This window comes from Penicillium arizonense (genome assembly GCF_001773325.1).
Source record: "Penicillium arizonense strain CBS 141311 chromosome Unknown PENARI_contig015, whole genome shotgun sequence".
Classification (NCBI taxonomy): domain Eukaryota; kingdom Fungi; phylum Ascomycota; class Eurotiomycetes; order Eurotiales; family Aspergillaceae; genus Penicillium; species Penicillium arizonense.
The window spans coordinates 104218-127868 of record NW_019173292.1 but is presented as its reverse complement, the minus strand read 5'-3'; the positions used below and the strand labels follow the sequence as shown (position 1 = coordinate 127868).

At 50.9% G+C, this 23651-nt stretch overlaps 8 protein-coding genes across 8 annotated transcripts; 2 read left to right on the top strand and 6 right to left on the bottom strand.

Moving 5' to 3' along the window:
- Nucleotides 1-501: 501 nt before the first annotated feature.
- Nucleotides 502-5711, bottom strand: PENARI_c015G04481 (transcriptional regulator SIN3; the record flags this gene model as incomplete). Its single annotated transcript, XM_022633760.1, has 5 exons — nucleotides 502-1329; nucleotides 1378-3441; nucleotides 3506-5388; nucleotides 5484-5548; nucleotides 5611-5711. 5 exons carry the CDS (start codon nucleotides 5709-5711, stop codon nucleotides 502-504), a joined length of 4941 nt encoding a protein of 1646 aa, XP_022486210.1.
- Nucleotides 5712-6639: 928 nt separating this feature from the next.
- On the bottom strand, nucleotides 6640-8328 carry PENARI_c015G01819 (protein phosphatase 2A regulatory subunit CDC55; the record flags this gene model as incomplete). Its single annotated transcript, XM_022633697.1, has 5 exons — nucleotides 6640-6663; nucleotides 6717-7279; nucleotides 7327-7975; nucleotides 8026-8236; nucleotides 8285-8328. 5 exons carry the CDS (start codon nucleotides 8326-8328, stop codon nucleotides 6640-6642), a joined length of 1491 nt encoding a protein of 496 aa, XP_022486437.1.
- Nucleotides 8329-9558: 1230 nt separating this feature from the next.
- On the top strand, nucleotides 9559-10769 carry PENARI_c015G11009 (uncharacterized protein; the record flags this gene model as incomplete). The annotated part of the gene is made up of 2 exons (XM_022633905.1): nucleotides 9559-10704; nucleotides 10764-10769. The coding sequence occupies 2 exons, from the start codon at nucleotides 9559-9561 to the stop codon at nucleotides 10767-10769; spliced, it is 1152 nt and encodes a 383-aa protein (XP_022486355.1).
- Nucleotides 10770-11460: 691 nt separating this feature from the next.
- osm1 (putative fumarate reductase Osm1) lies at nucleotides 11461-13432 on the bottom strand (the record flags this gene model as incomplete). Its single annotated transcript, XM_022633857.1, has 3 exons — nucleotides 11461-11558; nucleotides 11618-13351; nucleotides 13399-13432. The coding sequence occupies 3 exons, from the start codon at nucleotides 13430-13432 to the stop codon at nucleotides 11461-11463; spliced, it is 1866 nt and encodes a 621-aa protein (XP_022486287.1).
- Nucleotides 13433-14499: 1067 nt separating this feature from the next.
- On the bottom strand, nucleotides 14500-16202 carry PENARI_c015G03660 (aldehyde dehydrogenase; the record flags this gene model as incomplete). Its single annotated transcript, XM_022633740.1, has 4 exons — nucleotides 14500-14644; nucleotides 14698-15149; nucleotides 15258-15651; nucleotides 15754-16202. 4 exons carry the CDS (start codon nucleotides 16200-16202, stop codon nucleotides 14500-14502), a joined length of 1440 nt encoding a protein of 479 aa, XP_022486261.1.
- A 1686-nt stretch (nucleotides 16203-17888) lies between these two features.
- On the top strand, nucleotides 17889-19042 carry PENARI_c015G03644 (uncharacterized protein; the record flags this gene model as incomplete). The annotated part of the gene is made up of 3 exons (XM_022633738.1): nucleotides 17889-18075; nucleotides 18124-18194; nucleotides 18248-19042. 3 exons carry the CDS (start codon nucleotides 17889-17891, stop codon nucleotides 19040-19042), a joined length of 1053 nt encoding a protein of 350 aa, XP_022486272.1.
- Nucleotides 19043-19644: 602 nt separating this feature from the next.
- PENARI_c015G10838 (PCI domain-containing protein) lies at nucleotides 19645-20960 on the bottom strand (the record flags this gene model as incomplete). The annotated part of the gene is made up of 2 exons (XM_022633895.1): nucleotides 19645-19674; nucleotides 19722-20960. The coding sequence occupies 2 exons, from the start codon at nucleotides 20958-20960 to the stop codon at nucleotides 19645-19647; spliced, it is 1269 nt and encodes a 422-aa protein (XP_022486343.1).
- A 408-nt stretch (nucleotides 20961-21368) lies between these two features.
- PENARI_c015G08175 (transcription factor IIF subunit TFG2) lies at nucleotides 21369-22622 on the bottom strand (the record flags this gene model as incomplete). Its single annotated transcript, XM_022633832.1, has 4 exons — nucleotides 21369-21746; nucleotides 21797-21993; nucleotides 22044-22308; nucleotides 22365-22622. The coding sequence occupies 4 exons, from the start codon at nucleotides 22620-22622 to the stop codon at nucleotides 21369-21371; spliced, it is 1098 nt and encodes a 365-aa protein (XP_022486222.1).
- Nucleotides 22623-23651: the final 1029 nt, after the last annotated feature.

Genomic DNA, 23651 nt, shown 5'->3' with positions numbered 1-23651 from the left:
GCCCAAAATTATGGTACTTAAGAGGATAAGCAAGATTTGTTTACAGCGAATACCGTTGCAACTATTCATATCACTATCACCTTGCTGAATTTTCGATACAGACCTGGTGAAGGTCAGCCTTCAGAACAACACACTACATGTTAACCACAAGTCTACAAAGACAATAAATAAAGCAAAACTGAAAAAGTTAAAACAGCCCAGTCATCCAAGCTATTCCATTCCATTGAATAAGACAAAAAATCAACTAAAAAGGAAAAAAACACAAGAAAGAAAGATACAAATACAACATGAAGAAAAAAGCAAACCGTAGTAACATCATCTCGCAATTTCCTCATAGTAGACGCCACCCACACAGCAAATAAAATAAAATAAAATGCACACCAAGCCTCGCAAGGCGTAGACAAAAGGCACGAGCGGGGAAGACGAACGCATGAAAGGTGGAACACTGACACTAAAAACTGCAAAAGAACTGAAATTAAACCCCATCTTATGTTACACAATTTACGCCTCGGTTTCGGCTGAGGGTTCGGCGGGCTCGGCGTCTGTCATTTCCGTGTCGCCTTCTGCTTGGTTCTGGATTTGGGGGGCATCAGAGGTAGAAGTAGGAGCAGCAGCGGCGTCGACTTCGGCGGAACCAGTACCAGCACCAGAGCCAGCATCGGCGTTGCCGTTGGTGTTGGCACTGGCGTTGGCATTGGCAGTGGCATCAACAGCATCACCATTACCATCAGCCTTCTCCTTCTGAGGGACATCATCCTGGGCGGGGGCCTCAGGGCCAGAAGGACCCGGACTATCAGAAAGAGTTCCATTAATCCAAGAGCGGAAGCGCTGATTGGACTGATCGACATTATCCTTGCTGAGACCGCGAGCCCAAGAGGGGTTATTAATGAATTTCTCGACGAAGCGATCATGGCGTTTTTCACGGATAGCCGATCTCTCCTTCGCGACATCGTCCAGCTGGGTCTTGATGGCGTCGGCGTCGGCATCCTTGTCTGGGATGGGGGCATTGGAGCGCCAGAACCAATCGTAGCTTGGGGGCTGGTACAGCATTGTGTAGTTGTTTGCGCAGATGCGGATGATTAGGCCGTCGTGGTGCTGGAGGTTTCGGTAGTAGCGGTCGTACTCTTCGTCTTCTTCCAATTTTGCGGGGAGGTTGCGCTTCATGAAGGGCATACGCATTTTGGAGAATTGGACGCCTTCTGTTGGGTCGCGCATTGAGTAGGCGGTTACGTAGTAGGACCAGCGTTCTTCGGCGGTGAGGTCTTCGTTGTCCAGGGTTGCTTCTTCGCTGGTCATTACTTGGATTGTCACGCGGCGGTCGGTGGGGTGCTAGATGTTGTTAGTAGTTGGTTTTGTGGTGTGGGTGGGTGGACTTACGAAGGTAATGCGGTAAATATCGCCATCCTTGACCAGGCGCTCAACTTGCTTGCGGTACTGGATTTCTTGGTGATGGGTTGTCTCTTCCTTCTCGCGTTCCTTGAAGAACAGGTTGGCAATGTCTGAGCTGCGGTCCCGAGAATCGCCGGTGAAGATGGACGCCACGAACTTGGCGATGGAAGAGAAGATGCGCTCCAGGTTGTAGAGCAGGAATCCGCTCTGCATGTAGAAGCGACGAAGAGTCTCCTCCAGGTGAATCTGGTCAATGTCACCCTTGATGACCTCCTCGCACATGCGCACAATTTGCTTGTAAAGGTTGGCCTTGGGATCGACGTCGTAGAAGAAATCGCTGGGGAATCGGTCCATGAGGCACAGATCGTGGGCAGGCTTAGGCACAAGACCACGTCGGACTTGCTCACGGGCCTCGGGCTCCTGCTGCTTGATGCGCTGAAGACGCGAATAGAGGATCTCAAAGGTACGCAGGAAGCAGAGAATGTTGAGATTAGAGTACATGTGGTGCTCCTTCTTCTTGTGCTTCTCGTTCAAGGTGTATTCACGCTCGAGGTTGAAGTTGCCCTGGCCGGGATGCTCCATCCATCTGAGCTCAGCGACATCAAAGCTCTCCTCATTCTCAGAAACAGTAGAGGTAGCGCGAACGACAGGGGTTTCATCGTGGTTGTTTATACCATCTTCCTTGTTTGGCTTCTCAGTTCCGCGGTCAAGAGCCTCACGCAGTAGATCCAGCTTCTGCGTGTTCACCACCTTGCGGCTGCCATTTGAAACATCATCATTGGCATAGTCCTCGTCATCAACGATAGCGATGGAGATTTCATCAATGTACTGGTGGAATGTCTCACGGTCAAGACCGAAGAAGATAGGAATGAAGTCCTTGACAAAGTTGATGAGTCGTTGAGGCTCAGCACCAAAGCCATTGGTACTGCGGTCAAAGTACAAAAGCAGCAGGAAAACAGTGTCCAAGAGAACCTCCGTGTCTTCGAACTTGAACTCAGCCTGGTACTTGGGAGGAGTCCATCCGCTCTTACGAAGGGACTGAGCATCTTCAAACTTGGTTTGCAGATCTTGCTGGATGTTCTTGGCAACAAAGAGCTTCTTGTCAGTCTGCTTGGTGGCAATAGCCTGGTGATCAAGGCTGCGCCAGTATGCACGCTGCATCTGCTCACGCCATACCTTGTCCCACTCACGCTGGCAAGCCTTCCACTCCTCAAGTTTCTGCTTCAGGCGGTACAGGACAATGGGAAGAACGTGGCATGGACGTTGGAACATGTCTTGGATGACTTTCTCACCGCGCTGACGATCGTAAATCTTCTTGATAACCCGCTGGTAGATAGCCTCGCTTTGACCACCAAGACCTAGAGGCAGCTTGAACGAAGCCCGTTCCGCCTCATTCATGTGGAGGAACTGCTGGCATATCGGCTCGATCAACTGGATGGTACGCACACAGGCCTCGATGTGGTGATCGTAGTCATGACGATCTTCTTCAATGCGGTGCAATGCATCTTCGTACTGGTTCTTGCGGTGAGCAACGAACCCGGAATCCTCAGATGCCCAAGTAGGATGCGAAGCCCAATCATCGTTGAGAACACTACTGCAAAGCGGGTCACGGCCAGAGCAGGGCTTTTGGCGTTCACGCTTGGGAAGCAGACGGTAACTCGGTCCCAGAGACCGACAGTGAGCCAAGTTGACAACGCCTGATTCAGTGTTCGGCTTGGGGTCGATGGTCTTGTCCTCTGGCTCTTCAGCACTCATGAAACGCCTGAACCAACTCATGAGCTCAGCATTAGAACCAATGTAACCCTCGGCCCTCTTTACCAGGACGTGCCGGTCAAGAAGATCGGTGGTGTAAAGGTTGCAGAGTTTCAAAAAGTCACTAAAGACGACTTTGTTGGCGATGAACTTCTTCACGCGATCGAAGAAAGCGATCTCTTCTTGGCTTGGGGTCATCGACACTGAAGGAGGAATAGGTTCGGGGAGAGCAGGAATCAAGGTGGGGGAGACGTTTGCCATGTCAGAAATAGAGGGTTTGCCATGGTGGTATTTCGTTCTCTGTGATAAAGTTAGTGCTGAGGACGAAAAATAATGAAAGAGATCCCAAGTATGTAAAACTTACCTTGCTGACATTGCCATACTGCCCATTTTGGCCAACTCTGCCTGACTCTGACATGCGAGCAGCTTCAGCACCGGCAGGTCCAGAGATCGAAGAGCCCACTCCACCTCCTGGCCCACCGCGTCGCTTTTTGTTCTCCTTGGGGTCCTTGACATTGAATTGACCGAGAGGAGGCATCTTCACGTCGCGATTGGGAGTCTGGGAGGTAAAGCCAGCAGGTTCACCTCGAAGGTTGCTGAGAGGAGCTTGCTCTTCGGCCTGGCGCTGTGCCGCAACTTGTTTGGCATGCGCGGCAGATTCGGGTAGGAATTGCTTAAAGTCCTCCAAGAGATCAGGAGCAGTGTTGAACAACTGAGTGACCTGTCCGTAGACATCCTGAATGGGCTTTGACTCCCGCTGATATGTCTGGAGTATTTCAAGGAACTGCTTATAGATCTCAGGTGCGCTGGAGAAGCGGTTCTTTATCTTGTTGACATAGCTAATAGCATGGTTGAACTCAACGGGGCCACGCTTGTTCAAATCTTGAGCACCCTGAAGCATGCCAGTTCCGACACCTGCCAGGCTATTCATGGGCTGAGTCAGGCTGTTGTTCTGACCAGCAGCTGAGACTCCCAGGAGAGAAGATCTACCAAGACCAGCAGATGCTGCCGAAGCAGCGCCCTGAAGCTGAGCCACACCGCGGTGATCTTGCTGGTGGGACATGACTGAAGCAGCTTGTTGCTCCTGCTGGGTCGGGTAGCCGTAGTGATGGTCCTGAGCTGGGCCCTGTCCATCCGGATACATGCTCGGGCCCATCATTCTTGAGCCGGGAGAGTAAGACCCAGGGACACCCTGATCTTGCTGTGTCTGCTGCCAACCGGGACGTGACTGGTCACGGTAGAAGTCAGACTGACCATGCACGTCACTGGTAGGCCGGGGGTTGGTGGTAGTCTCAAAGGGACGTCCAGCGCGAGGCATGCTGAGAGTGTTTGTGCCGGATGGAGTGGTCACGCGAATAGCATCAGGGTTATCCTCGGTACCGCACTCGATACGGTATCCCGGAGGCAAGAAAGTGTTGAATCCTTGAATAAGAGCAGGGTGACCATTGAACAAGGTGGAAACCCGCTGAATCACCCCTGGCGTGTCAATAGCCTGACTCTTAAAGTCTTTCATGATGTCCAAGAAACGGTTGTAGACATCTGGCTGGTCGACGAAGCGAACCTTCACCTGATCCAGATAACTGAGAGCGTCATTCAGGATTGGTTGCTGGCCCTGCGCAAGAGCTGCAACATTTCCAGGTATTTGCTGTCCAGAAGTATTGTATCCCATCATAGGCTGTCCTGGGGGCCCACCAGGGTGCTGCATGTACGACCGAGGTGTGCCTTCACCGTGCTGCATTTGCGGACCAAACAAGCCAGCAGCAGACTGGGGTCCGCCCTGGTGGCCACCCTGTGGTGTTCCACCGAGAGTCGAAAGGAGACCTCCCGGGCCATGGATAGAGTTGGGAACTTTGTTGGCCACAGGCTGGTGGAGAGGAATCGAGCCAGTGTGGCTCTGGACGGGGTGATGCGATTGGTCGCGGCGATCTAGCTGCCGTTCAAGTTGTTCACGGTGCTCGCGATCACGTTCGCGTTCGCGCTGTTCACGGTGGGCCATCTCTTCCTGGCGCTGGCGCTCGATAATCTCCCGCTCTCGTGAATCGCGCTCGCGCTCACGTTCACGGTTGAGCTGAGGGGATGCATGTTGCATGGCCTGGCCGATTCCAGGGAGAGAATGACCGGTACCGTGAGAAGGACCGGCGGGGTGCTGTCCGTAGGCTGGGGACTGGTGCGGACCTCCGTGGGTCTGGCTGAGTTCTGCCAGACCAGGAAGAGAGTGACCGCCAGACTGACCGGGGTGGTAGGGACCTGTAGGAGCGCAAAAGTTAGCTTATAAGCTTCTCAACATTGCTCTAATCCTCGAGGGAGTTATGGAAAAGCAGGTAGGGTGCAGGTAGGCTAACCAGCTGGGGGAGGGAGAACAGGGCCGGAGGGTTGCGACGCCGGACCTTGTTGAGACGGGTTCTGACTATTGGACCAAAGCCATCGATTAGTCTCTGATCAACACTTGCAATACAGGCCAATGCATACCTGAACGACCCCAGGGGCCGAGGCTGTTGATTCATCTGGTCCATGCCAGGATGCGACGGTGGCCCACCAGAGGAGTGCCAGTTATCGTTTCCAGAATTCATGATCTATGCATGAACTCCAGTAGGAGGGAAGAGGTAGAACGCGGAGGGAGGGGAGGAAAGTAATCGAGAGCGGGAGCTGTCTCTAGTCGGCAACGCTCAGGTTGCTCTGGGGTCACAGCATGACCCGAAATCTCGAGAGTAGAAAGACGACAGGCTTGCAGAAGTGCAAGAAAGAACCGGAGCAGATAGGCAGGAGACACAAACTGGGGTGATGGAATTGCGCGCTACCGATCGCGGGCTCCAGTGGAGGCTTTCCTTGCGCTAACCTATTTAGGCCATTATCGGACAATGGATTCTCCGGAAGTCCCTGTATTGTCGTCTGCTGATTGGCTCACGGCATGAGTCCGCCTTCGTCATCGCCTCCAAATTCCGGCAGAAAAAAACATGACTCGTTGGCCTGAAGAGGTGAATCGCTAAAGCCTGAATAGGCTGATTAGGTTTGTTGTCTATTGTTCATCTTGGTGTTGATGATTTGAATGGACGTGTATAATATTTCCGGGTTGGGGGCTGGGAGAGGTGATGGACTTGTAAAGGGGCGGTCGTAGACTACGTGCGAGATAGACAAACACATAGGTAGTCCCAAGAGGACGCCTACTAGGAAGTATCGCTCAATTTTACGGAGCAGGAGAACTATGAAAAGCGCCTTCAACAGGCATGACATTCTCTATCATGAATAGGCCTGATACAACGCCTTCGACAACCTCGCTGCCTCTGTATGAGGCAGACAAGGGAAAGCAAGGCAGAAACAGAAACTAGGATCTCCTCGGAGGTAGAGACTCGAGGGAAATGGGAAGGGAACGTCCTCATGGCATGCTGCTATTATTATTTTCTGATTTTCGCCCTTCGTTTCTTGCCTGTTCAAGGCCATCAGCCACCCGATCCAAACCCCAGATGCGCCTGTCCATGAAAAATGATAATGGCATTTCGATTAGAGAGCGGAGAAGACAAAGAGCTGCAGATGTTAATACATGCCTAGTTCGCTAGTTCGGAAGAAGAGAAACTCACATTGTTCGTCGCCGCAATGGCAATGCTGTCCTCGAATGGGTGCCAGCTCATGTGCAAGATCTTCTTGTTGAAGTCGATCTGGTCGGCATCGGTCTCCTTCTTCATCCGACTGCCGGGGCCAGCAGGGCTTCCGGACCGCGACCCGGCCTTCTTTCCGTTACCCTTGTTCATAGGCGTCGGCACACCAACCTTCTTTGCCTTGAATGCCGACTTGTCCGCCTGTAGCACAATCTCCGTATCCTTCTGTTCTTCTGTGGGGTAAATCATGAAATTGTTGTTGTAGCTTCCGGTCATGACGTTATCGGCATCACCAGAGAAGACCACCTCAAACTTGTCAAAGATGCTGTCGTTCTCGTAGGTGTCGCAGAGGCGGGGGCGGAGGTGCTCGTGGATGGGGATAGTCTTGACTGGCTGTCGCTCCATGTTCACGTCCCAAATCTTCACCGTCAAGTAGTCCCTGGACACAATGTATCGGCCATCGTTGGAGAATCGCACATCGGAGATGGAGGAGATGATCTCGGAGAAGAAAGAACGGGAGGAAGCATCTTCTTCTTGTTCGAACACTAAGCGGTGTTAGTAAATGAAACCCATAGAATAGCTGGATACATACATTTGGCGTGCTCATCACACAAGGCCCGTTGCCGCATATCGGCAAGCTTGATGGTACCCTTAGAGCTGGCGTACATGAACCAGTTACAGCTGACCGGGTGGAATTCGGCCGCTGTGATTACCTCGGTGAGTTCCTCCATGTTCGCCGGCTTGATATCCACAATGTTGAAGCTCTGGTCCTGAATGTTGAGGTTCCACAAGTTCACTCGGAGGTCATCACTGCTGATAAAGGTTTCGCCATCACTGTTAACGGAGATGCTATTTATATGATACGCGTGGGCATTGGCGTATGTTCTCCGTGGAACAGCAGCAACCACGGTATCATGGTGTGTCAAACGAGGCAACTTCAGAGCTGCGGGATCCTTGAAGGAGACGCGGGGTGCACGAGGCATACCACCGCCCCCGACCGCGCTCGCCGGAGTGAGCTCATTTGATAGGTTGTTCTCTGCAACCACCTTCAGCGACTTGTCAAAGACCTTCCAAAGCTTTATCGTCTTGTCGTTTGTCGAAAGGAGGAAGTGGGATGCATTCTGTCGTCGGCACCATTTAATCTTGTTGATCTTCTCTTCGATCTCTAGCGATTTGAGATAATCAAACTCCGGCTCGTGTGACTGAAACTCGGTGTGGAACTTATATTCACAGGTTTTTTTCTGCATGAATGGTCAATAACGAAGCTGTCGAGTGCTGCCGGGAGTACTACCGTCTCGTTTCGCTCGAATAGCACCACACGTCCACCCTTGTCACCAGTGGCAAGATAGTTACCGGTGTGGTCAAATTCAACAGTCGAGATGATGTCCGCTGGCGTGCACATGTCAGTTGATGCACTTGGTGTAGATTGGCCGGCCGAGTGCGAGGGAAGCTGGTAGTTACCTTCTGTAATATCTTCTACATCGCCTTTATCGCCGAAGCATCTAACAGGGTCAGCTGCAGAACAGGTCAAACATTTACACGGCACTCACTGTGTGAACTTCCAGGTGGGTGTGCCTGGATCTCTGTCTACCATTTTCTCGTTCTAGCCCTTGACCGCGACGAGGGCAAGGACAGGAAAAATAGAGTTGGCAAATGCTTCCGAAAGCTCTATCGGGGCAGAAAATCACTCGGGCCGTGCGCGGAATCCGAGAGGAAAGAATGTCCGATAGGATTCGGAGAGAGAGTGTGGCGGTAAGGTGAAAGAGGGGCAGAGGGGATCGCGAAAGTGGAAGTCGACGGCCGAATGAGTCGACGAAGCTGATGGGCCGGTAAGGTGGGGACCGCAAAGCTAGGGGAAAAGATTCTGTTGGAGGGAGAGGCGGATGATTAGAATAAATGCATGTAACAAACGGAAGACACAAGGGATGGGGGATGTGTACAAGACTGATGAAAGAGGATGAAAAGAGTTGAGGTGAGGAGAGTTGAGGCGGTGGTGGGGAGAGTTCGATACGCCCAGTTCTGCCCACCATCAATATGACTACGCAGATCAGATCACAGAGAGAGCTGGAGGTTGATAGTCTGAGATAGTGAACTATCTCTACCTCTATGTTCAGGCTACGACCTTACTTCCTAGGTACCTACCTAGACCTCCACAATGCTGACATCAACACTTAGCGACTGTAACATTGCGCCCCTCTGCCCTACAAAACCCCGTATCCCACTCTCGACACGAATACCAATTGAATAGACATGTGTTCTTTGTGAATGATTGTGTGTTTCTAGTTTCTATTCAAATCATCTAAGTCATTTATAGAGTCTGAAGTTTGTAATGCATGGCATCACCGCCTCTGTCGTCATCTTTGACGCCTAAGCAGACCCCCACGCTTAGCATTGCGGGACAAATATAAGAGGTAGTCTGAGCTGTTTTTAAAGCTGCAGTGATTTAAGAGCTACTCTAGAGCTTTATTGTTCTAGTGTTTCACTTGTCGGTGAGCTTATTCGCAACGTCGTGGAGGTTCTCAAATATATATCCATATCCGCCTCAGACACAATCTCAGATCTCTAAACGTCCTTTGTCACAGATCACACAAATAAAAAGCAAAAACAAAACTAAAATGTGATATCATCCAGCTACTCCTAGAATGTTTCTAGCCTAGGTAATCCTTCACATGCTGATATCCGGCTACCCATCGACCCATCGACCCGAGCAACCCGACAATACCCTTTCCTGGGCAACAATGGCACTCGTACCTTACTCTCTCCCAAACCTAAGAGCTACCCCTATACACCCTCTACACCCCTCCAATCCACCTATCAAGCCACCATGACCGAGCCGAACACGCGGGGCACGGCCAAGGACAACGGGACCGGCAACGGCAGCAGCAGCGGCCCCGAGACCAACGCCACGACCAACAATGAAAAGAGCAATAGCTCCAACCAACCGTCCTCCTTAGCATCCCGCATCCAATCCTCTGCAACAAAGCTAGCAAAAAGCGCCTTCCAACCGCCCACCTCGGCCGAGCTCTCCCAATCCCTAGCAGCAAGTACAGGCAACAAGGCCGGACAATCCTCCCTACAATCCACTGCCAATACACACACTGCAAGCGCGAGTCGGGCTGTCTCAACACCAGGATCAGGATCAGCATCAGCACCAGGAACTACAGGAACACAAGCATCGACCTTCAGAAATGAACTCCCCCAACAAGGCGGGGTCGAGCTCCCTCCATTAACAGAAGCCGAGTTCCAATATGGCCAGGAACTAGGACTGGGACTAGGATTGGACCAAGAACAAGGACAAGAGACAGACCTCCAATCAACAACCGGCCCCTGGAAAGGAAAACAACGAGCGCAAGACCCAGCCCAAACCCAATATGAAACAGCCTGGCAACGCAACCCCCCAACCCCAATCCAAACAACCACCCAACAACCAACAACCTACAACCCCGAACCAACGGACGGCTCAGCCGTTCTATCCCTCCTCTCTGACCCATCCTTCGATCCAAACATGGACACAGACCCAGCAACCCTACCCGAAACACATCCCTCGCTAGACCGATATGCCGCGCCGGCCCCTTTGTCTCGGGGTGAGATTGAGGCTATTGAGTCGTTTCGGAGGGGAGTTGGGGGTGTTATGCGCGAGGACTTGGATCGTCAACAGCAAAAGCAGAACCGGATGGGAGAGGGAGAGGGTGGGAATGGGGGCATATCGGGTTCGAGTCTAATACCCGACATCGATACCTTCCTCATGGAGAATGAATATGGATCTGGAGTTAGAGCTGGATCTGGATCGTCCCTCCGCGACACAATCGCAACATACCTCCCTGGCGCTATTGACTGGATGGACGTACAGGAGAGGTATGTTGATGATGTATGGGGGTATCTGGAGCCTGTACTCGAAGCGGCGAGGGAAGAGATTGAGGATGGGAATAAGCGTGAAGGCACTGGGCATGAGGATGGGGATGGACCGGCTGTTAGGCGATTGAAGATGATTTTGGTGCATATGAAGGGGTAGTCTACGTCTTGTTGTAGGAATAGGTAGGAATAGGTAGGGGGTCGTTGTATAATTGTATAGAGGTGTGTGTAGATAGCTAACTACAGTACATGTAGGTGTTCATTTGAAATAAATTATGCCCCATTGTACGGAGTAACTAACTAATCATCTTTTTTTGTGTACATGTAAGTTGTCTATGCTGGCCAGTCGGAGATTAGACTGGTTCCTCCGGTAGTTTGCATGCATCAGCCGATTTGTGAGTCTGAGCCGAGGTCTCGGTGATTTGATTTGTCCCGACTTCCCCTGAGAAGATATTGTATGCAAGTGTCCTAGTCATATACTGAAATACTAGAACAAACAGGTGTGGCAATACAACAGTGCAACCAGGGCTATAGGATCCACAGCCATAGACCAAGTACACCAACTACAAGTGAACAAGTAACGTAATACAACGAATGATCATACTCTAGAAAGATATATTCCAGATAAAATAAGAAGAAGATGTTATGTATGATACACAAAGAAACCAAAAGCACAACTTCCAATAGGAAACGGCCAGATTCCCAGATTCAATCATGAAAGCATAAGCAAAATAGAGACGAAGACGGGGTATGTAGGACACGCTGAAGTTCTTATTTCGTTGAGGGAGGAGGAAGACCTCAAGAGAGATGGAGAGAGGAAGGGGAGGAGGAGAGACGTGAGAGGTAGGAGGATGCTCATATCTCTTAACCACACTCACAGCTCCAGGCTGGGGGTCTGGCCCTTGACACGGCCGATCACGATGTGGCCGGCGTACTTGGGGATAACCTCGTCATCGTGTAGCATGGCGAATTCTAGAAAGGGAACCAGTTAGTAAATGAGTTCATATAATACGGAGATAGCGATAACATACCCTCGGTAGCATCCCGACCCATGAAGTTGAACAGGGCGTTGGCACCACCGGGGTGCTCGTCGAGCCAGTTGGTGACATCGAGGACAACACCCTTGACAACGATCCAGAGATCCTCCTTAGTGTTGTGCTTAGCGACTTCCTCCATGGTATACTCGGTCTCGGGAATTTTGAAGTTGGCCGGGTCAGGCTTGGCAGCCTGCTCCTGAGGAGCGGCGGCAGCAGGGGCGCTGGCAGGGGCGGCAGCGAGAGGGGGGAGGTCGCCACCAGCAGCGGCGCCCCACTCGACAGAGACCTTTCCGGGGGTGTTAGGGTCGATGTGGAGGGAGATCTGGCCGAGACGGCTAGAAGCGGATCCACCGGTAGTGATGAGCTTCTGGAAAAGGTGCTGGCAAGCGGAGTCACCGGCGACACGGCCGTAGACAACACAGCCGAGGAGGGAGGAACCGCCCAGACGGTTGGCACCGTGGACACCGCCGGCCAGCTCACCGCAGGCGTAAAGGCCTTCGAAGGGCTTCTGCTCGCCGTTGAGGACCTGGGCGTGCTCGTTGATCTCGATACCACCCATGGTGAAGTGGAGGACGGGCTCCATGAGAGCGACGTGGAACTCGTCGTCGAGGGTGAAAGGTCCGTTGTGGAAGAAACGCTTGTTCCAGGGGTCCTTCTGCTTGCCGTCGGCGATGAGGTTGTAATCGTCGAAGGTCTTCTTGAGGGCAGCTTCTCCGCAGCCGATCTCCTCGACGAGCTGCTTGCCGGTCATCTTCTTCATCAGACCACGGCCGGAGTAGTGACGAGTGTGGAAGTCCAGGACATTGGAGGCCTTGGAGTTGAGGATGAGGCGGATGGGCCACTTGCCCTTCTCCTTCTCCTTCCACATCTGACCGGAGACGTAGTCACGGTGACCGAGCTCGTCGGAGAACCGCTGGCCATCGGAGTTCAGGAGAAGACCACCCTCACCACGGAGGGCCTCGGCAGCCAGGAACTTGAACTTGGCCTGGGGGTCCTTGGGGTCCACAAGACCGGTAGGGTGGACCTGGACCTTGTCCATGTCGATACCGTTGGCACCGATGGCCATCAGCATCTTCTGACCGTCACCAGTGGCGTGAGTGCCGTTGGTGGAGGACAGACCGAAGGTATCGGGGCGGTGCTTCTTGAGCAGGGAAGTGTCACCAAAGTCAGCGGCGTAGCCACCGGTAGCAAGGACGACGACACCATCGACGGACTTTTCTTCGCCGTTGATAGTGTAGGTAACACCGGTGACGTTGTTACCGGACTTGTTAACGGAAGTCACGTTGGCCTTCTTGATAATCTGAACACGGCCGGGCTCCTTGTCGGCAAGTTCTTCCAGGCGCTGCATGAGAGCATAGGTGATGGCCATACCGGGGAACTTGGCATCGTGACCACGGTGTGTCCGGGGTTGAGAGTGACCACCGAGACGGGAGACGAGGGTGAGATCGAGGTTGAAAACATCCTGCAGCCACTCAACAGCGGCAGCTGACTTGTAGGTCAGGACCTTGATCAGGTCAGGACGGGCCTTGTCTCGGGCCGACTTGAGGGTATCTTCGTAGAAGGTCTTGACGCTATCTTGGATGCCGAGGTCGACCTGGGTGCGGGTGAGGGCACCGTTGATACCGGAGGTGGCCTTGGTAGAGTTACCACCGAAAAAAGCCTGCTTGTCCAGAACGACGACGTTACCGCCGTTGAGGTAGACGGTGTGGGCGGCACTGAGACCGGACACTAGGATGGTCAGCTGAGTCTGGGGAATGCAGGAAGGGAGAGCTTACGTCCACCGCCAACCACAATTACTTGAGGAGCCATGATGTGTGTAGAGGAATAGGTGAAGATGAGAGAAAGAGAAGACCGAGGGAATGCGAGACTTAAAGTAAGAGGGGAAATCAGAAGCCGACAAGTATCGGCCGAGGCAGTGGGGAAAGTGGAAAGTTGGGGTACCCGCTTTATTAATTACGACGAGCTGGTTTGTAGTTGAGTCTGGGGAAGCATTCCATTCACTTTCACATGTTCACATGCTATAAGTGACATTTATATAAGTTATTAAACTAGGATATATGCACAGTGACATGGGCTCATCTTCACATGTTCATTCCTGCTACGAGTGCCATAAGGAGAACCATTGGTCCACGGGGGAACAGACCCCGGTCAGTTTATCCCTCGGTGTATTCATTCCACGCCCCGAACAACAGTTACCGATCCCCTATTTCCACAGACCCTAGACATGCAGCTGGACCTCGGAATACATCTTACGTTCCGAAATTTCCGACTCGGACCGCATAACATGACCTGAATTTTAACCAAAAATACATATTATGATAAGCAGAGAAGTGTATATAACAGCAAATATATCAGTATCTCCCCCATATCCCATCTCCATACTCCATCTCCCAGAAAGAACCGAAAAAGAGATTTGTTACAGCCGCCCCCTGATTGGCCGAACGTGACCAAATCCGGGGATGGGAATTGCCCGAGTGGGCCAATGATGTCACCGAGTTCCCTTCAATAACCGACGGAATTCATACTCAGATCTATATACCTGAGCCCTCAAAGAAAACATGGTATAGCTTCATCGTCAATTATCCCCTGCTGTTCCTTCTCATTTATATTCGATTTTGTTGGTCTGCCCGAATATCTGCTCCACACTACTGCTCGGGTTAATACACACCGAGATAGTGCGGATTCCGAAAGACTGTGTGTTTCTCGTCCGAGAACTGTGGACTGTGTATGGGTGTACGTGTGTGGATTATGCGGAGGAAGGAGAGTTGGGGACAGAATGGAGGGGCTGGGAGCTAATTCATAGCAGCTATACAGCTAACAACCACCAACCACCATCCACGGCAAGCCGAACCACGCTGACCGATGCAATTTATACACTAATCCATCCAGGTAACACTCTTCGTAACCAAAAACTCATTCAATCCCTCATCAGTATTGAACCGTCCCCAACCACTATTCTTCACACCGCCATGAGGAAGAGCCGGCTCATCATGGATAGTCATACTATTAATATGAACAGCCCTAACCAACAGTCAGCAACCATACCATCCATACAATCCTAATGGAATACATACCCCGATTGAATCTTCTTCGCCATAGCCAACCCCCGCCTCAAATCCTCCGTAAACACCGACGCAGACAATCCATACCCACTCCCATTCGCCAACCGGATCGCCTCATCTTCACTGTCAAAAGGCATGCACGCCGCGACAGATGCGAAGGATTCTTCTTGCCAGAGGGCCATGTCTTCCTTCACCCCGCCCAGGACGGCGGGTGCCATGCGCACTCCGGAGTCGGATGTGGTGGGGATAGGTGTGGCCGAGCCGGAGATGAAGTGGGCGCCTGCAGCGACGGCGCTGGAGATTAGGGCTTCGACGCGGGTTTTGGAGGCTGTGTTTACGAGGGTTGGAGGTTGGGTTGAGGTTGCGGCGCCTGCTGCTAGGGCCTTTTGGAGGGCTTCTGTGAAGGCTGTGAGGATGGAGGTGTGGACTAGGATTCGGTCTGTGGCCATGCAGATTTGGCCGGACTAAGTGGGAGAAAGGGGATATAAGTCAGCCATGGTTGTCCTCCATATTATTCATCATCCTCTTCTTCTTTTGATAGGTACCACTTGATAGGTAGGTGTGGAACTCACATTCAAGAAAGCACCCGCCAAAACACCCTGCACAGCAACCCCCAAGTCGGCATCGGCACAAACAATAGAACTATTCTTCCCGCCCAGCTCCATAAGACACGGTTTAAGATTTTGCCCGCAAGCACGCGCAATCTTCCGACCAACAGCCGTACTACCAGTGAAATTGATCTTGCGCACTGCCTCGTGCTCAATCATGGCATTGACAACCTCAGGTGCATCCTGCGGCGCACAATGAATGACATTCAGACAGCCGGCGGGTAGACCAGCGTCTACGAATGCCTGACCAATAGCATAGTAGCAGCGCGGGGTGAGTTCAGAGGATTTGAGGATGGTGGTGTTACCCGCTGCGAGGGCACATGCTGCGGAGCGGATGCCGAAGACATAAGGAGCATTCCTGCATGAATCAGTATGAGACTTGAGTCTTTGAATACTGTAGTATAGCATAGTATACTAGTACTATACTATAATGTATGTAACAAGGTGAACATATACATACCACGGCACAATCCCCAAAATAACACCCATAGCCTCCTTATAAACAATAGCACTCTGCCCCTCCATCTCAACAACAGGGACACTACCACAAATACTAGTAATACGACTAGCGACTTCGCGCAGCATGCGGATAGCCAATGGAACGACGAAACCCTGTGAAGCGCCTACATCGGCGCCCATCTCGGTGCGCATGTATTCGGCGCATGTCTCCAGTCGGGCTTCGAGGATGTCAGCTGTTTTGAGGAGGATGTCGCGTCTCACGGTGGGCTTTGTTTGCGACCAGGATGGGAACGCGGTGTTGGCGGCTTCGACGGCGCGGATTGCATCTTCGGGTGTTGCTGCTGCGGCAGTCCAGCAGGGTTTGTTAGTGTAGGGGCTTATTACTTCGAAGGTTTTGGTGGGAGATTCCGAGGTGTTGTTTATTAGAAGGGGGATTGTTGGGAGGGTCATGGTGGGGAATGGGAGAGGAGTACGGAGGGTAGGAATGTAAATGTGAATGTGAATATGTACAGGGAAGAACAGGATAGAGAAGGAAGTGGGATTGGAGTTGGAGTGGGAGTGAGACTTGGAGGGGAATGAGGGGAACTCGGCGCCGAGTGTACTGTATGGAGTACTCGGCATACCTCAAAGGATTGAGATATCCGTTGATCATTACTGTGATAACTTATGCTTATGGACACACTATACTCGCACTATCTACGCTTAACCCACTAGCTTTATTCCTTACCCGTCTCTTGTCTTGGCTGCAAGGTCCTGTCTTCATAAAGAACCGACTTACAAGTCTACTACGGTACATCCCAATATCAAGATGTAACCTCATTCCTGCAGAAAGGGTAAAACTTAATAAGCGGGTCAAATCGCGTGGCGTCAGGGGATCGAGGAAAAAAAGCCACCAGCTGAAGAATGGTTCAAATAGACCCACAGCCGCGTACAGCTCACATTAGGGCAAGAGTCCTACGGAAGGTCCACTGTGCGCCGGTGGGATTACACAACTGCCGGGTTCCTCCCGATGAAACTCTACTGTATTCACATGCTGTGAAGCTTGCGTGATCTTATATTTCAGAGTCAGATAATAGCCCGACAATAGTGTCGAAAATCAAGGAGAGTTAAAAAAGAGGGTCGGTCGAGTAAGCTACAACTAGAGCGTTACATTCTCCTATCTATAGTATGAAGTTTTGACATGACGCACATCTTTCAGACTGCACATGCAAAACCCGAGTTGGGTTCGATTTGCATACATGTACTTGATCACTAGTGGGAACTTGATCAATCCACAGGTATGTTTGAGATTGAGACAATCGATCGGCGCAGTTTGCTAAGTTGCTGTGCTCGATCCTATCTTGCACTCCATTCAAAACCGACTTACACGACTATTTCAAAAATGAGGCAGTGGACACGGATGTATAAAACCCGACGCTATTGACAGATCTGCACGTCACTTTGAACTCTGCCTGTGACCCGCTGTGAACCATGGAAAGCCGTGGGGGTCTCCAAGCGAGTGTAACAAATATAGATATAAATCCATGTATGTGTGTAGAGATATAATGTTAGTTGTTAAATCATAGTTCTAGCTACATGTGCTCCTGTATGATTCTGACACAATGGACAGGATGAATAGGCGCGGGAACACTAATGCATGATTCAATCACACTATCAGATGGCGATCGCAGGGCCGTCTTTCCCGACTGGGCGCCTCCGAATCCCCACCGTGGAGCCAATACTCTAGGGAGGGGAGGGCCCATCTTGGCTGAGAAGGGAAAGTGAGTGCGTTGATGGATTGTTAATGACACATTCTTCGCTCTGATGGACAAAACTATTGGACAGTGAACCAGAAATCCGTGAATTGCATATCAACCACGCTTCCAAGGTTCTCTGATGTCCTCCACTCCCCACATCCGCCATGCGAGCTGTATATCCCGTTTGCGCAAATCCCGTGCCGTATCGGGCCATTTGATCGCCCACTAGGAGGTGTGAGTGGATTCTGGGAACTTGCGAGGCTTGAACGCGCTGATCCGGATCTCGCGTTATTTTATATCGAAGTCTTCACCGATCCTTGCTCCCCAGGAGTCTTCATTCTTTTACTCCCGTTGCTTTTTTACCCCACCTTCTTTTGATCTTTGCTTGAGATATTTGACCATGGCGCCGAGCAACAGAGGCTGGGCGATGATTGAGATCGTCTCGGTCTTGGTTGGTCTATGTTTGGTTTCGACTGTGTTGCGAGTCTTTGCTCGATTGAGGAGGAGAGTTGGTTTTGGCATTGATGATTACCTTAGTATGGGGTCAATGGTGCTGATGATTGGAATGTTGGTCGAGTTGATTCTTTGTTCGTCTCTCATGGCCTCAGCTTTATACATACACTAACAACTGCTAGGGTGTGCAATTGGAGGCAATGGAACCCACGTCACAGAACTGAGCCCCAAGACCCTCACGAACTACTGGAAGGTAAGTTCACTATATCAAACACCAATCCCAACCAACAATCCTAACCCACCCAGATCTTCCTCGCCAACCAATTCAACTACTTCCTCCTCTGCCCAGCCATTAAAATAAGCATAATCTGCTTCTACCGCCGAGTCTTCACGACCCCCAAGTTCCAAACGGCAACCTTTGCCCTAAACACCCTCATAGCAGCCTGGGGCACGGGGATCTTCCTCGCATGCGCAGGCCAATGTCGACCGCTTCGCGCCTACTGGGACAAATCAATCGAAGGAACCTGCTTCAACGCCAATGAATTCATAATCGTCAACCAAGCCTTCAACGTCCTAATGGACTTCGCCATCCTCATCCTCCCCATCCCAATGATCTGGAACCTCCACCGCGCCTGGCAAGACAAGCTCGCGCTGAACGGTGTTTTTGCACTGGGTGCTTTCGTCTGTTTCGCTAGTATCTACCGCATCGTCGTGCTTTTCTGGATTAGTCCGGACGATCCCACGTATACGGTTTACCAGGCGACGCTGTGGACGCATGTCGAGCCTGCTGTGGGTCTGATTTGTTCCAATTTGCCGATTATTCGCGGTCTTTTCCCGGCGTTGAAGTTGAAGAGTTCGCGCAATGGCACTGGGCCCGCGTATATCAACACGGATTATTCGAACTCCATGTTTTTGTCGAAGTCTTCGCCGAGGTCGCCGGATTTGGAGTATATGAAGATGCAGGCGGGTGTTTATAATACTAAGGTTGAGAGTCCTTCGCCTGGGTTTTTGGGGTCTGATCTTAGGCCGTTGAATATTAATGTTCAAACGGATATTTCTATCTCGCCGGATAACAACTCGACAACTACGCTTACTCATTGAGTAGGGGGTTGATGTTGTTTTTGTTATGTGATGCCGTTATGATTGATGACCTTTTTACTTTCTTTCTGGAAGTGGCCTTGTCTGCTTTCTTTCTTTTTGGTTTGTACAACCATGACATGCAATTGCATTCACCTACCTTTCTCTTTATCATTCTTACCTGTCATTCTACTTCTACCTGTGAAACATACAGTGGTTTGCGTGTGAGCTTTCCAACTGCGTTCTTTGGCTTGCCGTTCCATCTTACTGCGCAACCTTGGTCTTTCAATGTACATATTTCGTTTCATCCCAAACATATTGGGCGCAAATAGATATTTTCAAATGGATATATTTGAAATTGAACCCATACATATTTGTAGTGATCGGGAAGATTGACCAACGTAGGGCTGTCACTGTTCTTGTCGCATTCTTTACCGTGTCGTCTTCGATGTCTGATGGTATACACCTACACAACGTACTTATCCAACGAAAGCAGCATATAGCAAAATATCAGCGAATAATCAATGTATTTTCAGCTGTCTAAACGGACATAATTGGAGTATGGGCTGGCATCAATTCGTAGATAGTTCATCAGATAGGGCCGGCGTACCGGGTACAACTCTTGTTCAATGAACCATCTGGCTCGTAGCGAATTCCTATCACAAAATTAGTATTTAGATATCAAAGAAGAAACAGCACATACCGGAAATTGATCAGAAATACTGGCAGCCACACGCTCCACATCCTGCGCAACTTCCTGCACACCTAGATCCCACTGACGAAGCTTCGTCCCATTCGACGCACCCGCAGACGCACCACCCGCACTCTCAGCGTCGAAAGAAATGATACCGTCAATCTGATCAATGTGGCCCCGGAGACGACCCTGCTCGACCATGCGGGCGGCATAAGCTTCCGCTTTCTCTCCAGCGGACAAATCATCCGAAGACTGTAGACCCAAGATCGATCCGAGGGAATCAATATGGATATTCTCGTACAGTTTACTTGCAGCCACAAGATTGTGCTCAATAACAGCCTTATCGAGGACAGTGGTGCCGTCAGCAGTGACAGCAAGCTGATGGGGAGCAAGTCTCTTCGCGAAAGCAGCAACCTCCTCAGCAGTCAAAAGTCGGTCGAGGAACATCTTCTCGAGGATAGCGAACTCGTCAACAGACGGCGTACGCTCATCCTTGTATAGACGGGCGAGTGAACGGGAGCGCTGGGGACCAGCGGGTGCGAGGACAGCGCAGCGGATGGCAGCCGACAGAGCCGTGAGGCGGTCACCTTCGTCCACCCCCGGTGCCAGACTAACATTGAAGTATTCCTGCGCGGCATCTAGGAAACGGCGACGGGCATCGAGGATGCGGGCCTGCGATAGCTGGAAGTACAGCTTTGCATCATGGTCCTCGATTTTACTGGGGAGATTCTTGATTCGGTTGAGGAATGCTTCTGCAGAAGTGGTATCGTCGTCTTCGAGGTAGTAGCGCACGATGCGGATCCAGAGACGGGCCTTGGCTGCGTCGGAGACGAGGCGCTGCGAGCTGTCGATGTGGATTCCTTGTAGGGCGCGTGCTGCGGCTGTGTATTCTTCCTGAGATTCGTAGGCATCTGCGAGGATCTCGCGGATTTGCGAGTCTTGTTCTTCTACTGAGGCGGAGCGGGATTGGAGGAGGGTGACTGCGTGTTGACCGACTTTGATTTTGGTTTCCGGTTCGAGGGATTGGAGGACGGTGATGAAGGAGTCGAGGAGGGGGCGGGCTGCGACGATGCTGACATCTTCATTGAGGATTGAGTCTAGGTAGTAGACTAGGTCTTGGGCTAGTTCGCGGCCGGATGTGCTAGTGACCATGTTGTTGAGGAGCTCGTTGTATTGTTGGAGCTTGGTGGGTTGGTGGGTGTTGGCTTCGATGCCTGCTAGGGCATTTGTAATTTCTTGAGAGGCCATGATGGAGAGTAGCTGAATCGCCGAATCGCCGAGTCGTTAGAGGTGAGTCTAAGTGCTAAGATGGCCTTTCGACGCGGGGAGGTTGAAGAGTGAGAGATACTGCCCGAGCTTATCGATAAGAGCTAAGTATACAGAGGCGGTGAACAGTACATCACCCTATGGGAGAAGTATAAGATACAATGGGAGGACAAGAAAGTGAAAGAGCTGCAGACGTAATGGCTATGGTCATAGTGATTCCATTGATTAATAGGCCTACTTACAACAAGTCTATAACCACCTGGAAGTAACTGGTCGTATGTAGCAAATTTGTCCATTCTATGACTATTTTGTAAAGAATCCGATCCCACCCAACTGTTAAAGCCATAACGCCATGTCTGCTTATGCTACATATTGAGGTATGATATCTGTTCAACCAACGTTCTCAAACTTAATATCGTCCATTCCAGAAGCATCATCATCGGACCCATCATCATAAGGATCGTCAGCCCCAGGGGGGAGCTCCTCCTTGGCACCATCGTAAGATGTTGCATTTGCGTACTGGCTGTGCGTTGCCTCGGGCTTCAATTCCCATGTCATAGCGAAATCACCGGACTTGACCAAGTGAGCAACCATCTCCAGTGTCTGCTTGAGATAAGCTTCAGGTTGGGCCAGTCTTGACTTGAGTGTTTTAAATGGCCAGTATCTGAACTCGCGGAAGCACTGGAAGATGAGATCCAGAAGCTCGTTTTGGGGCATACGGGTGGACTTGTTTTCTTGGGCCTTTCCTTTCGTAGGCCTCGTTGCTTGCTGTAGAAGATGAGAAAGTGTGCTTTAGACCAGACATTGCGTATACATACCACGAACTGGCCCTTCTCGGTTGGAAGGGCATGACGCGACTGGAGAATCTTGCCGGGAATCTTATCAATAAAGACAGTTTCCTTCCGGGGCTTCAGAGCTTCCAGCGCTCGCTTCTCCGAGATCTGTCGGAATTCTTCGTTTTCCACGGGAAGGCAGTTAAATTCTTCACTTACTGCGCCGACTAGCGCAGTTTGTTCTGGATATGGTCAGCAAAGATCTATGCTGCATGTCTGAGACACAACATACTTGGTATCGTCTTGCGCTGCCAAGGTACGTGGGCCTTTCCCTGGTCCTTGCGCCGCTCTTCGCGTTTCTGCGATTCATAGAGAACCGAGCGTGGTCCGCCAAAGTCTATCATGCGGTTCTCGGCGCCTGGGATATCCTTTTCCGTAAAAACGTATGTATTGTGAGTCAGGTGTGATGCGCTTGCAGCATTGATTGTCTGTCGCTGGAGCGTGTAGTCCTTTGGAATTTCTCGGTTGTCTGGACGGTCGTGTAGGCGCAAGCTGACCTGGAAGACAAACGGATATTAAAACCCGTCAGAGTAAATGCGCATACTCAACTTACCCGCTTGATGTCGTCTGGTGTCCCCTCCACTCTCATTGTGCCAATCTCAATCTCTTCGTCATCATCGAGATGGGCCCAGTGCTCCCAGAGCTGCCGAGGCAGGCGCGAGAGCCACACATTCTGTCCAGCTTGCGTAAAGTCGAGATCTCCTGCGTCTTCGTAGAGGTCTTCATCGTCAATATCGGCCAGGACTCTGTCCTTGCTTTCGGGGTCGGGCTTGATGTAAGGGCCATCTGGGTCTTGCTTGACCTGGGCCATGATGGGTGCGGGCGTCGAGGGCGTTCAGAAGGAAAGTAGAAGATCGGTAGAATGCGACCACTGGCAGATGGTAATATGGGCCGAAAGAGGCGGCGGGAGGAGGAGGCGCGTGATTGTTGAAGATAAAGTCCACGCCACACTCGGGATGGAGCTATTCAGCCCTGTAAGCGGAAGGCGGTGAACAGGCTCTATGCATGACCTCAACTCGGGGTTTATCCGTGGGTATTCACTGGTTAAGATAGGAATATGTCCGAATCAAGGCCGGAGAGTGTATGTAAGGTCTGCTCAAGGTAGGTAGTAAGTAAAAATGTTGTAAGTGGTGGAGAAGGTTCTGGCATCAACAGTCATTGAGTGTGGACTATCCAATGTGGTGTTCAGCTTCACCGTTCAATGAACCGAAGCAAAACAACGTCAATCAATTTGGGAGAGTTCCAATATAGATGACCGCCTGATATAGAGTAAATAATATGAGTATATGTGCGTGCATATGTAGCGAATTTCGGACATGTGTTCCCCTGCCTTGTAAATGATATCACTAATCATTTGTCCACTCAGTACATTAGTTCTACAAACCTAGTCCTAATTGACCAACTCAAATTAAGCGTGATTCAAATTGCTAATTCTCCTACCGTAAAATTTTACTTTTATACTGTATAGTACCGTAAGTATCATACATCCCTACATCAGCTTTAGATTAGGGCAACTCACTCCTGTACATCTTTTATACTGGTGAAGCATTGGAGAGTCTCTACATGAAAGCCTCGAAGCGAGTATACCGTCTCATACATTGTGTTTCCGCATCATATTGGCCTCTCTTTTTTTCACCTCCTTTTCACTCATTTTCGAATGCCTCGGGTTGAAGTTGTTGGAAGATGGGGGGTTAATCATGTAGGGATGGGAAAGGATTTATGGCCTATGACTGTATCAGACGACAATGGGTTAGAAGCTCCTAAACTTGACCCAGTGAATGTTAACTTGGGTGGAGCTATACAAGTTGGTCTTAATCGTGCTCTAAAGCCATGTTAGGTT